Genomic DNA, 17,046 nt, shown 5'->3' with positions numbered 1-17,046 from the left:
CCACCACCAATACCAACACCACAACCACGAATTCCACCACCACCACCAATAGCATCACCAATACCACCACCACCAATACTACCACCAATACCAGTACAGCCACCAACAATACCACCACCAATAACAATACCACCACCAATACCACCACCACTAATACCACCACCAATACAACCACCAATACCACCACCACCAATACCATCACCAATGCCACCACTGCCAATACCACCACCACCAATGCCACCACCACTACAAATACCACCACCAAAACCACCACCTCCAATACCACCACCTCCAATACCACCACCCTCAATACCCCCACCACCACCAATAGCACTAATAGCAATACCACTACCACCAATACCACCACAGACACCAACACCACCAATACCACCACCAATCCCAGCAATACCAATACCAATACCACCACCACCAATACCAACACCACAACCACCAATTCCACCACCACCAATACCATCACCAATACCACCAATACCAGTACCACCACCAACAATGCCACCAATGCCACTACCACCAATACTACCACCACCAATCCCACCACCACCAATACCACTAATACCAATGCCTCCGCCACCAATACCTCCACCACCAATACCACCACCACCACCCACCACCACCACAACACCAATACCAATACCACCGCCACCAATACCACTAAAACCAGCAATACCATTACCACCACCACCGATACCAAAACCACCCACACCCCCAATACCACCACCTCCAATACCACCACCACCACCAATAGCACTAATAGCAATACCACTACCACCAATACCACCACAGACACCAACACCACCACCACTAGTACCAATACCACCAACAATACCAGCAATACCAATACCACCAACACCAATACCACCACCACCAATGCCAACACCACAACCACCAATTCCACCACCACCAATACCATCACCAATACCACCAATACCAGTACCACCACCAACAATACCACCAATGGCCACTACCACCAATACTACCACCACCAATCCCATGACCACCAATACCACTAATACCAATGCCTCCACCACCAATACCGCCACCACCAATACCACCACCAATACCACCACCAATACCACCACCACCACCCACCACCACCACAACACCAATACCACCGCCACCAATACCACTAAAACCAGCAATACCATTACCACCACCACCAATACCAAAACCACCAACACCCCCAATACCACCACATCCAATACCACCACCAATAGCACTAATAGCAATACCACTACCACCAATACCACCACAGACACCACCACCACCACTAGTACCAATACCAGCAACAATACCAGCAATACCAATACCACTAACACCAATACCAATTCCACCACCACCAATACCAACACCACAACCACCAATTCCACCACCACCACCAATAGCATCACCAATACCACCACCACCACCACCACCAATACTACCACCAATACCAGTACAGCCACCAACAATACCACCACCAATACCACCACCACCACCAATACCACCACCACTAATACCACCACCAATACAACCACCAATACCACCACCACCAATACCATCACCAATGCCACCACTGCCAATACCACCACCACCAATGCCACCACCACTACAAATACCACCACCTCCAATACCACCACCTCCAACACCACCACATTCAATACCCCCACCACCACCAATAGCACTAATAGCAATACCACTACCACCAATACCACCACAGACACCAACACCACCAATACCACCACCAATCCCAGCAATACCAATACCACCACCACCAATACCAACACCACAACCACCAATTCCACCACCACCAATACCATCACCAATACCACCAATACCAGTACCACCACCAACAATGCCACCAATGCCACTACCACCAATACTACCACCACCAATCCCACCACCACCAATACCACTAATACCAATGCCTCCACCACCAATACCACCACCACCACCCACCACCACCACAACACCAATACCAATACCACCGCCACCAATACCACTAAAAGCAGCAATACCATTACCACCACCACCAATACCAAAATCACCAACACCCCCAATACCACCACCTCCAATACCACCACCACCACCAATAGCACTAATAGCAATACCACTACCACCAATACCACCACAGACACCAATACCACCACCACTAGTACCAATTCCACCACCACCAATACCAACACCACAACCACCAATTCCACCACCACCACCAATAGCATCACCAATACCACCACCACCACCAATACTACCACCAATACCAGTACAGCCACCAACAATACCACCACCAATAACAATACAACCACGAACACCACCACCAATACCGCCACCACCAATACCACCTATGCCACCACCACCAATACCACATCACAAATATCACTAATACCAATACCTCCGCCACCAATACCTCCGCCACCAATACCACCACTACCACCACCACCAATACCACCACCACTGCCACCACAATACCACCACACCACCAATACCACCAATACTACGAAAACCAGCAATACCATTACCACCACTGCCAATACCACTACCAGCAATGCCACCACCAATGTAAATGTATGTGTCTTGTAAAGCGCACTGCTGCCCTGAGGCGTCCTGGCGCCGTAGACCGCTGGGGAACCCGTCCTGGCTATCCCTGTGAGATGGTCCCTCCAGGGTATCTCCAAGGTGAAACCAGGCATCCCCGGCGAATGTGGGGGGCCGTTGTGGAGATGAGGCAAGCTAATGCCCAGAGTTGCCGAGTGTGTTCCTGCTTAGAGTAGGTACCGAGGCGAGAATTATCGAGTCCGTTTTGACCCTGGTCCACGACCCTGCCGCGTCGGGAATTGAACCCTGGTCCCTGGCCGATTCTCTGCTTACGGATCTGCCGCCTCTAACCAGTGAGCCACCACCAATACCAGTACCACCACTACCAATAACAATACCAATACTAATACCACCACCACCAATACCACCAATGCCACCACCAACAATACTATCACTACCAATACCAGTACTACCACCAACAATACCACCACCAAAACCAATACCACCACCACCAATACCAATACCACCAATGCCACCACCAACACCACCAATGCTCCCACCAACAATACTATCACTACCAATACCAACACATAAATAAAAGGCATTGTCATTTACAATGCCAATAGCTCAAACTTGCATGAATGCAAGACCTATTGCATTGCAAATGCTTGCTTTTTGAGCCAACCACTTGATGGTTCAGTATATACATCACGTGAGCCTGTGATGACTACAAGTGCAATAATATTGTTACTCTTATGAGACCTAAACCCAATAGAACCTAGCCTCATCAAAACGTTCCTGTGTTTAGGTCTCGCTTAACAGCACAGTTGGCGCCAGACATTATGTGATTAACCTAAAAAAAGGCTTTAAGAAGCCCTACCAAGAGAGTGGCTTTGGCTCCACCCACACCTTGACAGAGAGGAGTACATGTTTCGATTGGTCAGAAGATGTGTGCTCCCACAACAAGAGTACCTGCACCCCACTCAGCTGTCATCATTCCGCTTATTGAGCCAGATGCCTAAGCTTTTACTTCCTGGTGAACACACGAGACATAGTAATGCTAGTAGAGGGTCTTACATAACTTGATAAATTGCTGTGTTTTTGCTCTGGCTGCAGTACTGATTGGAGGAGTAGAGCCATTAACTTGATACTTTAGAGTGAAGTTTTTTTGTATGATAGACCTAAAGTACACTTATCTACATGGATTTTTAAGTCTGGTTTAAGAGTTCACTTGTCACTTTTCTGACGTGATGAAAGAGCTTTCAGAGTCCTACTGAGAGAGGGCTTATGCTCCACTCACATGTTGATTCCTCTGAATACAGAATTTGATTGGGCTGAGTTGATGATCTTGCAAGCCAATGTACATGGCTATAGGTCTGATCTGTTTAGTATAACATGTTATGATAAAGGCACTAGGATTGATGGGCGCAATGAAGGGGTTAAGTTTTCAAACTCCCCACTGAAAAACCTTTCCAAGAAAAACAGTAAATGTTATCCTATGGAGGAAAATAGTGTTATTGATTTTAGGGTAAGTATTCGGTAGTTGGAGTTGAGGTTCTGGGGGTAGACTCACGGGTCCCCCAGGGTCAGGGATGCACTCTTGTTACACCCTCAGCGGCACTAGGGAGACAGGGGACAGAGTGCTGAGGCCCAATGTTATCCAATGGTGGGTAGGTGACCTCCGGTTGGTGGCTGCTGACCAGCAGGCCACTTGGTTGTGGGAGCAAAGCTCCTAGACTTTAGGAAAGGGCAAATGGGGAAACAAAGTAGCACCAAAGGTGCACCCTCAGCGGCACTAGGGCGACTGGGTGCAGGGTGCTGTTTCAACGTCAGGGCACATGTTGTTTGCAATGGGGAACCTTCGGTTTGCAATGGCACTGCAGACTTGGGGACAAAGGTCTTCTGGGTGCGACCACCACTTCAAGAGGTAAGTTGGGATCTTGGGGGTTGGCTAGGCACCGTCGGTTGGACCACCCAAGGCCATGGGGCGTCGGGTGCAGGGGTGCCTTTTAGTGTAGAATATTCTTACCAGCTACTGGTCGCTGTTTGGGGGACCTTCCTTCCAGATTTAGGCTGCAGGCGTCAGTTGGAGGTTTGAGGCAGGTCAGGGGTCACCAAATCTCCGGTCAGGATCACCAGGGCGACCTCCTCGTGGTGTGTGGGATAGTAGCAGCAACTAATATTTAAAGAACCATGCAAGCACAAATCATCAGACAATGGCAGCCAACCTAATAATAACTAGATACAAAGATAAACAAGGTGATGAATGAATGGCCGAGAGATGGGTGGACGGAATAAAGTGATATATGAATGGATGCAGTAGGGTGATGGGTGGATGAATGTAAGAAGGCGATGGATGAATGGGTGCCTGGCGGATAGATGAAACAAGTGGACGAAAGGAATAAGATGGATGGATGGATGAGTGGGGATGAATGGATGGAATAAAGTGATATATGAATTGATACGATATGGTGATGGATAGATGAATGGAGCTGGCTATGAATAAATGGGTGTCTGATGGATAGATGAAATGTGATGTGTGGATGAATGGAATAAGATGGATGTGTGGGTGGGTGTTTGGGTTGGAGGAAGGAAGGGTGGGTGGATGGGGATGGATGGATGGATGGGTGGACAGGTAGATGGATGGAGGGTGGGTGGGTGGGTGGATGGGTGGGTGGATGGATGGATGGATGGATGGATGGATGGGAGAATGTGTGGATGGGTGGAAGGGTGGGTGGGTGGATGAATGAATGGTGGGTGAATGGATGGACAGGTGGGCGGGTGCGTGGGTGAGTGTATGGATGGGTGTATGGATGGGTGAATGGATGGGAGGATGGACAGATGGGTGGACAGGTGGGTGGATGAATGGATGGTGTGTGAATGGCTGGATAGGTGGGTGGATGGATGGGTGGATAGATGGATGGATGGATGGACAGGTGGGCGGATGGATGATGGATGGATGGATGGATAGATGGATGGATGAATGGAGCAAGTGTCTGTCGCACACCGTGAGCTGGGTGAATGTTCTCTTACCTTGTACTCCAGGGCTGCCTCCTCCAGGGCCTCGTGGGACCGGTGCTCCTTGGCCTCTCTGCACACCACACAGATGGCCGTTCCCTCCTTCCTACAGAAGAGCTGCAGCTTCTCGCGGTGCCGTCCGCACTCCCCCTCCACCCGCAGCTGCGCCGCCTGCTGGCAGAAGTCCTTGGCGATCTGCACAATGTTGGCCAGCTGCCGGTTGGAGCTCAGGGCACCCTTGGGTGATGCATTCCAGCACTCGGGCAGGGGAAGTTTGAGGCTACTCCTGCCCAGCATCGGGCGAGGCAGGGCCGGCAGAAGTTGTGCCCGTACTGCGTGGTGACCAGGTCTGTGTAGTAGTCCAGACAGATGGATCATCTGGTCTCTTCCATCAGGTGCTCCACGGGGTTTGCTTCAGCTATGGCCCGGCAGAGAGAGGGGGCACAAAGTGGGGCCAATGCGGGGCAGAGCGGAGCTCACAGAGGGGCAAGGAGTAGGGCAGAAAGTCGGACAGAGAGGGAGACAGGGAGAAAGAAACTAAGACTGGGGCAGAGAGCCGTGCAGGGAGATCAGAGAGCCGGGCAGCGAGCGGGGCAGGGAGTGGGGCAGAAAGCAGTAGAGAGAGCCGGGCAGGGAGCTGGACAGAGGTCACCCTAGGCAGAAGTATGGAACTGAGCAACAGCAGAGTTGGACAGAGCAGGTTGAAGAGAAGCCCTGAACGTGACGAGAGCAGGGCAGGATTGCGGGGCAGATAGCTGGACAGCGAGCCAGGCAGAGATCCGCGAAGAGAACCGGTGAGGTCATCCAGGTTTCGAGTTTCGATTTCGTTTTCTCAGAAGGCGCAAGCAGGGAGTGAAACTCACATTTACAGACCTGCGCCTATATTTCAAGTGTGTCCAAAATATGTTTAAGTAGGCGGTCTCAGTAAGGAAAGGCAGCCAAGGCACGGGGAGAAAACATATTCTGCCCAGTATCACACTATTTTGTCCCGTAAGAGCCAGGATTTCAGACACAGGCCACTGTTGCTGAAGTCTACAACCTGCCCAACTTACCTTCTGCATTAAGAGTCCACACTTCAAACAAGCGGAACTGAGAGTGATCGTGAAAACGATCGCTATAGTAAAAACTGAGTGAGTGGGGCGCGCGCGCGCCACTGCGAGACATATTTTTTCAATTATCGCTCCCGTGTCTGGGCCCGATAATTGAAACCACATGGGCTTTGGTGCGGGTAACAGACACAATTAGGCCGTGGGCGGAGCAATGCACCCGCCTTTGGCCTATTGCATGCTCTGTTAACAAAATACACGCACTCAAAGCCCAATGCCAGAAGAGCAGACAAAAAACACACGCACGAGCGTGTGCGATTCCAGGCTCCATTTCTGAACCCCGGAACAAAAGGACTCTCGCCTGCGCGAGCACTGCTGCGCAGTGCAACGCAGGTCGCGAGCCCTAAAAAGGCTGTATGCCTGATTGCTTTTATGAAAAGTTAAGATAAAGGCTGTAGACCTGACATATTAATTGTTAAAACCATATGTTAATGTCAATAGGCATTTAAGGGCGAATTATTATTTGTATTTCAGTCATCATATAAGTATTTTGTTACATGAATTGTCACAGATTACCTTTGTAGGGAATTACTTTAGTGTTGTTTACTGCCCCTGATAAACCCTAGAAAAGATTTACACTGTAATAACTCTTGCTGGAATCTCATCTGAGCTAAGTGGCAGGATTTTATAATACAAAATTATTTAATAATACATGCATCCATACGTAAATACATAAATTTCCATATAGATACATAGAGGGAATTGAAGCCCACTCTTGTCTGTCTGAGTGTCATTTACACTGTGCTTCCATCTATGATAGCGAACTGCATGGGGTAATGGTCTAGTCCACATCAGCCTTGTGAATGATGGCATTTTCTGATCACATGTGTACATCCATCTGAAAATTTGTGAGCTTCAGTTTCAGAGTTGGTTTTGTTGATCCCTTTCATTTCTTTGCTTCTCCATTTATTTCAGTGTTTCTTAAGAGGATGCAACAGCTCTCCAGGCAGTTTTTGAAAGGCTGCTTGCTTGCTGTTTATTAATATAAAGTATGCTGCATCTGATGTGGCCACTTCCTCTAAACCAGAAGTCCATTATGGAATGTTGTGGCCTATAGTGTATCAATGTTTTACCATTCCCAGATGGCCAGAATGTTGGTTTTAAATGTGACACCCATGCTTAAACTTTAAAAGAGTAACAAACTATATACAATGCATTTGAAATATGAACACCCGCTGCTATGTTTAGTTTTGTTATTGCAAGGATATGCCTGCCATATTTATGCGACAGCATGTTTTCCTTTTTCTACTTGTATTGTTTTAATTTATTTTGCATGTGTTGCTGAGTTTGTGTGTGTTTAATTGCAGCTTTGTCAGCGAGGGAATGCAAGAATGAGTCAGTGGGTTGATGAATGGATGCGTGAGAGTAAGGATGAGTGACTGACTGCATGTATGGTGACTTATTGTACACCTAACCCCATCAATGTCAAAAAAGACATTTTCATTAAGTAGCCAGACACATTGCCAGTGCTTGTTTTAATCAGTATATTTGCACTGAGGCCAACTTGTTATTGCTAGGGTGTACTTTCGATGCTTTGTTATAAGCACGTAAACCTCTCTTTAAACTCTAATACGCAGGTTTCGTTCTATTCGCGGCAGTATTGAGTTGTCATGGAATAAAATTCATTGCATTCTCCTGCCATCTCGTGCTTGGAGTAGGAATTACTTTTAGAGATTAAAATGAAAACCGAAGGAAGCAGGAAAGGGATGCTTTGTAATCTGTACCAACTGACATCGATTCTGGTTTAAGGATACCATGTTTGTTAGAATAGTCCACTAGTGTTATGCTAAGTCGCGTCAATATCCATTTGACTTCAGAAATGTATTTTTTCAATTTGACTTGTTACTCGAAATGTATTGCTGTTTTAATTATTTTTCAATATTCGATGTACGTATTTTGGAAGTTTAATACTCACATATGTGTGATAGTGAAATATAATGTTTAACGTGGATTTAAACCATTTACTGGTTTCCACTTGCAGGCACTGGTGATCACAAACTCAGCGAAACGTTCCTCTACTGTGGGTGAAGTGGTCAACCTAATGTCAGTGGATGCCCAGAGGTTCATGGACCTAACTACATTCCTTAATATGCTGTGGTCTGCTCCACTCCAGATCTGCTTAGCCTTATACTTTCTCTGGCAGGTCAGTACGATGTTTCTAAAGTTATTTGTTTCACTGTTTCATCTGATATACTCAAAATATAATTTAGAACTAGATACCATATATTTTGTAAAAGTTCTTTTACGCAGTACTGTTGAAAACGTTGTAGATCATACTATTAAATCTCCTCATTCAATCAGGCTGTTAAAGTAATTAATGTTTATGTAATGTTATTTTTTAGATTGTACTCATAAAGGGTCTGTTGCCAAAGCTTCATGGCTCTGAGAAGGCACCTTCAATACAAAATGCAGGATTTGTTATTGTTCCACACCTTGCCCCCCTGCCATCCTAGAGAATGTTCTATTGCCCCTTGTAACCATCCTTGTGTCGAGGAGAAAGGATCAGTTTTTGTGAGTGGATAAAGGGTGAGAGGAATTTAGTATTTGAACTTGGGTGCCATAGAACTAGTAGCATTTCCAGCTGGTGCCTTAAATAAAGCCATCATTGGATTGAAATGTATCTGCTTCCTAATTGACAGCTATGCATGTTACGCTATAGGAGGCTGTAATATTGCCATGTTTACCTTTAGTCGCAGTGTTGGGAATGAGTTGGATATTATCGTGACCCTTTCAAACGCAGCAGGGTCGACGCTGTTGCCATTGTGCGACACCTGCATCAGGCTGTACCTGCTTAGTCACCTTATCTGAATTTCAAATTGAAACTACATGTGCAATTAAGGCAGTTGTATGTTCTAGAGTGGGATTATCTTTCTCCACTGTAAGACAAGAATTCACATCCAAGATCCCACTGGCCTGCACCTTTGGTTGAGCTATGAAATGCTCTCACCAGCACCTGCCCATCTTTTCCATGCAGCCTTAGCCTGGATTCTGCAATCAGAATATCGGCGCAATCAGACCAGCAGCCCCAGTACCCTCTTATTTTGAGATTTAGATGACTAAACTGGAAGACATAGATGCCTCAGACACCTACCAGCATCTTCATCCCGCCCTGAATTACCACACAGCCATGGCACACCAAGTTGCCCATAGCAGTTAAACCCTAAGCACAAAGTAGCAATTCCACTTTGTCCTCCTAGGGCCACTCTTACTAGCCTTGCCCCATCTCATACAAGCATGCCTTCCTATCCTTTGTGTTGTAAGTGTCCAGGCCTCCCATTCCTAAGTGCCCCACCCTTCTCCACCTTGTTACAAATGCACCATACTAGACATTAAGGGGACATTTAAACCTTGAAGGCAGCCAGCCAGCCAGCTGGGTGACTGGAAGCCTTGGTTTATGCTCTCCACCCAGCAAACTACTACTAACTAAATCTAGAGATCACCACCAGGCAGGTGAGAATCACTGTGTGTTGAGTAGAGCCTCTCGTGCAATGGCTCCTCTTAAGGCACTGGACTTTGCCAACCAGGAACTGTGTTTGGTATGCTCTTTAAGCACAGTGCTTTGTTTGTAAGACAACAATTGACAAACAGGAGCTTTTTTCTTGAAACAACAAATAATCAGTGACCCAGACTTTTCTACCTGTGTTCTGTGTTATTGTGTATTTTTCCTACTCTGCCCACCATGTTTTTCATGGCATTCCAAGGTAAGGTAGAGAAAGTGTGTGACAGGTGCCATAATTTAAGAGGACAGGATGACATCCATTTTGACCTAACAGCTGAGTGTCTCATACCCAAGGGTAAATAGTGTGGGTGGATCAGGAGTTTTCTGGTTTAACAGTGATCCTGTGTGAGAAAGTGCCCTCTTTGGGCATGGTTGCCCTCACTTTTTGCTGAACTGCTGATGTACTTTGACTGAATGTGCCCTGGACTCCTGCCAATCAGGTACCCAGGGCCTATGTTCTTTCCATAAAACTGCATTGAAGGCCAAACCCAATTGGCACTCTCTGGCCACAGGTCAGCCCCTGGTAAATAGTACCACAGGTACCCAGGGCACTGTGACCAGGGAATGCCTCTAAGGGCTGTAGCACTTATTGTGCCACCCTTAGAGGTCCTGTACCTTTACACTCACATACTGCATTTGCAGGCTGCAGGTTTTAGTACAGAACAAAGTGAAAAGTCGACATGGCACACATCCCTGTGTGCCGTGCTACAACCCACAACCCTGGCATAGATCAGTCACCCCTCTAACTGGGTGCACTATACCAGTGGTGAGGGTACAGGTGCATGGGCCATGTACCCATACAGTGTCTAAGTCAATTCTTAGACATTGTAAGTGGAGTGCTGCTTTTAAGAGTATATGGTACTGGGACTTTGTCATTACCAACTCAACAGTACCATAATGGCTGCACTGAAAACTGAGAAGTTTTGTATCAAACGTCTCAGCACATTAAACCCAAACTGATGCCAGTGTGGGATTTAATGAAAAATACACGAAGAGGGCATCTTAGAGATGCCCTCTGAAAAACGACCTACCACTAGTGTCCAGGCTGAGTGGCTGCTTTCAGCTGCCACCACCAGACATGTTTCTGGACCCCTGGGTCGAGAGCCTGCTGCTCTCGGGGGCCTGAAACAATGCACATCCTGGGACGAGGTGCCAAGCCTCCTCCCTCAGGATGGGTAGGGTCCACGAAGGGGAAGCTTCAAAGGCTTGCCGCCTTTGTGAGCTTCCCCAGGCCTTTTGCTGCCTCCAGTAACTGGTCCCAACTGGTTCTGACCCCACTTTGGGTGATATAACCAGCAGGAAAACAAAGTGAGGAAGGGAGGTGTGCCCACCTCTGCCAACTCCCCCCTCAGGTGGGGGAGGCAAGGTGAAGCACAAATCTCAGTCCCCGCCATCTTGCAGATGGGGGGACCCAGCCAACCAGAGTGAGTCATAGGCCCCCACCCACTGGAGGGTGGCATAATAGGGGGTGTACCCACCCCAAAGAAGCGACCCATTGGTCCTAACCTTTTACTTTCCTGTAACACCCCTAAATTTAGTATTTAGGGGGACTCCTGAACCTTGCATCCTCAGACAAGAAACCATAAGAAGAAAAGAAGGACTGAACAGCCATGCTGAAGCTAAGAAGAGGAGGACGTTTACTGACTTGGCCCCAGCCCTCCCGGCCTGTCCCCACCTCGAACCTGCAGAAGCAAAACTCCAGTGTGTCCTGAAGCCAGCAAGCTCAAGAACATGGATGACCTGCCCTGCTTTTCAAAGAAAATACTTTTTGCAGCGTGAATCTTTCTGGATTCACTATGCTGTGCATTATTCCGCGATCTTGTGGTTGGGTCCGGATTCGTAGTCTTTCTTTTGTTTTTTTGTTTTTTTGTAGCCCAGGTGGGCGGCGACGACCCACCATTTGGTGCACCTCTCATGACGTCGTCGTGCTTCCTGCGGAAGTCCCACCTTTGGGGCGCCATCTTCAGATTCTTTTTTCCGCCGTTGGGTCTGGATCGTCATCGGGAAGCTCCAGAATTACAATCGAAGGAAGAAGAAAGAAAAGCGAGTTTCGTCGTTAACTACTACAAAGATATCACAGGAAAGGAAGAGATTACATCAGGAGCGCGAAGAAAGGAAGTTTTGCGCCTTTTTCTTCGACGCCCTTGGAGAATGCGCACTCAGAGGCCCTGAGCGCAATGGACAAGACGCCATTCAAGTTCTGCCCTAACTGCCACGACAAGTTCGCGCAGAAGGACCAGCATCCGGTCTGCAACCTCTGCCTACCGGTCGACCACCAGAGTAAGGACTGCAACGCCTGCTCAGCCTTCGCGCCGAAGACGCTAAGGGTGAGAGATCGGCAGAGAAGAGCCAACGCCAGCATCGATGGCAAGGGTAAGGCCCCGTCGCTCTATGATCTGGGCCTCTCCACGGACGATGAGGACAACGTCGCCGAGGGACCCGAAAACTTCACGGTCGTAGAGACCGACAAGAAAAATGAAGACGAGGTAAGAGAATCGTCGAGCTCAAAACAGAAAATACCTCCAAAACCCGAGGGTGACTCGAGAAAATCAGAGTCAAAGTCCATGAAGGGAGCCCCGGCGCCGAAAACTTCGACGACCAAGGGGGGAACCATGGACAAGAGGCCGAGCGGATCCTTCGAAAAGGACTCCCTGGTGCCGAAAGACGCTAAAAGGCAAGGACCGTCGAAGACAACCCAAACGGGACGCTCGACGCAGAAAGAACGGTCGACGTCGACGCAAGTTCCGTCGAAAAGGCCCGCGGTCGACGCCGAAAGCATCTCCGAGATGGAGAAAAAGAAGAGGCGGCTCGAGGCCGAAATGGAGAACATCCTTCAAAGGAAGAAGGAGTTCGACGCCAAGATGAAGGAATTCAAGATTCCAACGGCTCCACTGACGAACGTCGTCGAAGTCGAGGACGAATTCGACACTGAGGGGCTGACGAGAGATCTCGAAGAGGAAGACGAGACCTATTATGAAGGCGAAGCCGAGGAAGAAGACCAGCAGTCGTTCTACAGCTCAGCGCCATCTACTAGCCACAACATCGAATGGCAAGATCTCGACACCGAAAACCCGGAGGAGCCCGTGGACACGTACCCTTCGAGGCCTTCGCACCCGACGACATCGGGGAGTACAATATGGTGGTCAGGAGCGCAGCGACAGCCTTCGGCGTCAAACTCGACGAAGAGAGGCCGAAAGCCGATTTCCTCCTCGAGACCCTGCTCCCCATCCAGACGAGGAGCCAATTCCTCCCCATGCTACAAAGTGTGATGAATCAGGGGAGAGAAGCCTTCAAGGAACCAGCGACCTGCCGTTCGATCACGCCCAGGACGGAGAAGAAGTATAAGCACTCTTCTCTGGACCCCCCTTACATCAAGGGTAGCATCACCGCCGACTCCATCATAGCTTCCTCGGCCAGGAGAAGGGCCAACGTACCAGCAACTTCGGGGCCACCACCTGATAAAGAAAGCAGGAGGATAGACCTCACAGGAAGAAAAGTCGTGAGGAACGCCGCAATGCACTGGCGCATGGCGAATTCCAATGCACTTCTCAATAGGCACCAGTACCAGCACTGGGACGAGATGGGGGAGCTAGTAAAGCACCTCCCCGAAGAATACCGCCAGAGAGCCTCGCACCTGGTGGACGAAGGCAAAAACATCGCCAACTCTTGTATAAAGACGGCGTTGGACGGGGCAGAGACTTCGGCAAGACTAATGGCCATAGGGGTCACCGAGAGAAGACATGCATGGCTAAGAATCTCGGGATTCAAACCAGAGGTGCAGAACAACATCCTTAGCAACCCCTTCAACGGAGAGACACTGTTCGGAGCAACAGTAGACGAGAAACTCACCCAGCTGAAAAAAGAAAACGAAACGGCGAGGTCCATGGGGGCCCTACAGCTGAGGGGAATGAGGCGAGGCAATCCCTCGAGGAGACCCTACGGTCGGGGAGGAAGCCAGCAGGGGGCGTCGCACCAGACGTTCCAGCAGGGTCAGCAGGGTGATAGTCACGGACAACAAGGTCAACAGAAGCAAAACTGGCAGTACCAACCTCGGGGCAAGTCCTTTCGCGGGAGAGGGAACGGACATGGCCAGAGGAGGAGAGGGGGTGACCAGCCCTCATCAAAGTGACTCAGCACGCAAGAGGACGCCTACCCTCGACATGCCCCCAAGGGTGAGGTGCAGTACAGTAAAATCAGAGGGGAGAGAAGAATCAAAAGCCTACGAGCATGCAACACCAGTAGGCGGAAGACTGAGGTTCTACCTTCAGGAGTGGCGGCGTATAACCACAGACAAGTGGATACTGAACGTCATGCAGTACGGATACTGCGTAGATTTGGAGAAAAGACCTCCAAACAGAAGACCAAAGGGAAGGCAGAGATCGGCTCAAGAACTGGCCCTACTCAGAGAAGAAACACGGAAACTTCTAGAAAAAAGAGCCATAGAGGCAGTGCCGTTCAGAGAACGCAACAAAGGGGTCTACTCAAACTACTTCGTGGTCCCGAAAGTAGACGGAAACCTCAGACCCATCCTGGACCTGCGTTACCTAAACAAGTTCATCAGAACGCAGAAGTTCAAAATGACTTCGCTGCAGGAGGTACTGCCCCAAATAAGAGACGGGGACTTCATGGTCACCGTGGACCTCAAGGATGCCTACCTGCACATCCCAATAAACAGAAGACACAAGGGCCTTCTAAGGTTCAACATCGACCAGGTACACTACCAGTTCACAACCCTGGCCTTCGGATTAAAATCGGCGCCAAGGGTTTTTACAAAATGCCTGTCGGCGGTCGCGGCCCACCTACGAAGGCAGGGGATCCATGTCTACCCCTACTTAGACGACTGGCTGGTCAAGGCAAACTCACGCGAGAAGTGCGAGAGGCACGCAAAATGCGTAACAGACACTCTGACGAACCTGGGGTTCTCGATTCACTGGGGGAAGTCATCGCTGGAACCGGAGCAGGTGAAAATTTTCCTGGGGGCAAAAATAAACTCCCTGAACAGCACAGTGATGCCCAGCGACAGGAGGACAGATGCCCTACTGAAGGAGACACGGCTCTACCAGAAGGGGCGAGCTCTGACAGTGAGCAAGATGATGGGGATGATGGCGTCGTGTATCCACCTGGTGCCGAATGTACGCCTGCACATGAGACCATTCCAAGAATGGCTACAACAGCAATGGTCACAAGCAAACGGAAGTTGGGAGGATCTAGTGGTGGTTACGCACGCAGTGCAGGAGGAGATGACTTGGTGGAACAGAGACAACATGACAGCAGGGAGAAGCCTGACACCACCAAACCCAACAATGACCATTACCACGGACGCATCGCAAAAGGGATGGGGAGCGCACATGGACAACCTCAGAGTGAGGGGTCTGTGGGCTCCAGCAGATGCAGTTCGCCATATCAATTACCTCGAGTTGAAAACTATCCTGCTAGCCCTGAAGGCATTCCAGAGGCACCTGTACAACCAGAGGGTGTTGGTTCAAACAGACAACATCGCGGCAATGTTCTACATCAACAAGCAGGGGGGGACACAGTCGTTCCCTCTCTCCTCTCTGGCACAGGAGATTTGGAGATGGGCCATACCTCTCAGGATAGATCTACTGGCAATTCACCTACCGGGGAAGGACAATGTGGAGGCAGACTGGCTAAGCAGGCAGACCTCGGCATCGCACGAGTGGGAGCTCAATGGCCAGGAAACGGAGAAGCTTTTCCGGAGATGGGGAACTCCCACAATAGACCTATTTGCAACACGCCAAAATGCAAAATGCCAAAGCTTCGCGTCCAGGCAACCAGATCAGCAATCCCAGGGAAATGCCCTATGGATAAGCTGGTCGAGGACATTTGCCTACGCCTTTCCACCGATACCCCTGTTGCACAGAGTGCTCGACAAGTGCAGAACCAGCAACATGACTCTGATCCTAGTGGCTCCGCAGTGGGCAAGGCAGACATGGTTCTCACAAATTCAAGAAATGGCACAAGGCAATACATACAGGTTCGAGAGGAGAAGGGACCTGCTCTCCATGCAAAACGGAGAGGTCTTGCATCCAGAGCCAGAGACCCTCAACCTGGTGGCATGGCTCCTGAAGACCTAGAGTTCGCGCACCTTAGATTGCCTCCTAGCACTATGCGGGTGCTACGGGAGGCAAGGAAACCAACTACACGAAAATGCTACAGCGCAAAATGGCAGAGATTTGCTGTGTGGTGCAGGAAGAAGGGCCTGCAAACCAGAATGACAAGAGACTCAACAGTACTGAGGTACCTCACACACCTTCTAAAGAGTAACCTCTGCTCGAGCTCCCTAAGGGTACACCTAGCGGCGATCGTTGCCTACACCAGAGGTGAGAAGGGTGGAAGTTTCTTCACTTCGCAGGTGGTGAAGAGATTCATGGAAGGAGCCAAAAGAATGGCCCCTCCGAAAAGGTTGCCGCCGCCGGCATGGAATCTAAACGTGGTTCTGACGGAGCTCATGAAGGCACCGTTTGAACCCATTCACAAGGCCACACTGCAAATGTTGCCGATGAAAACGGCCTTTCTAGTGGCCATACCCTCACTACGCAGGGTGAGCGAGCTTCAAGCACTAACACTACAGGAACCCTACATTCAGATTCACAAGGACAGGGTAGTCCTGAGGACAGACCCACACTTCATGCCCAAGGTGGTGTCGGCGTTCCACATGAATCAGAGTATTCAGATACCAAGTTTCTTCCAAAACCCGACTTCAAACGCAGAAAAGGCTCTGCACACCCTCTACGCTAGAAGAGCGGTGATGCACTACATTGAGAGAACCAAGGAACTCAGGAAATCAAAGCAGCTGTTTGTGTCCTTTGCTACTAGCTTCATGGGTAGACCAGAGACTAAGGGCACCATCGCTAGATGGATTGCCCTCAC

The 17,046-nt window shown here is 49.3% G+C and overlaps 1 protein-coding gene across 1 annotated transcript in view; it reads left to right on the top strand.

Moving 5' to 3' along the window:
* ABCC3 (ATP binding cassette subfamily C member 3) overlaps nucleotides 1–17,046 on the top strand; it is a 693,015-nt gene that overhangs the window by 354,219 nt on the left and 321,750 nt on the right. The window contains exon 10 of the mRNA XM_085616719.1: nucleotides 8,638–8,799. Coding sequence (XP_085472845.1) covers nucleotides 8,638–8,799 — 162 coding nt within the window. The remainder of the gene's footprint in view (nucleotides 1–8,637; nucleotides 8,800–17,046) is intronic.

This window comes from Triturus cristatus, chromosome 7 (assembly GCF_964204655.1).
Source record: "Triturus cristatus chromosome 7, aTriCri1.1, whole genome shotgun sequence".
In the NCBI taxonomy this organism is placed as follows: Eukaryota; Metazoa; Chordata; class Amphibia; order Caudata; family Salamandridae; genus Triturus; species Triturus cristatus.
Note: the sequence above shows the minus strand (reverse complement) of the source record. Positions and strands in the feature narration are given on the sequence as shown.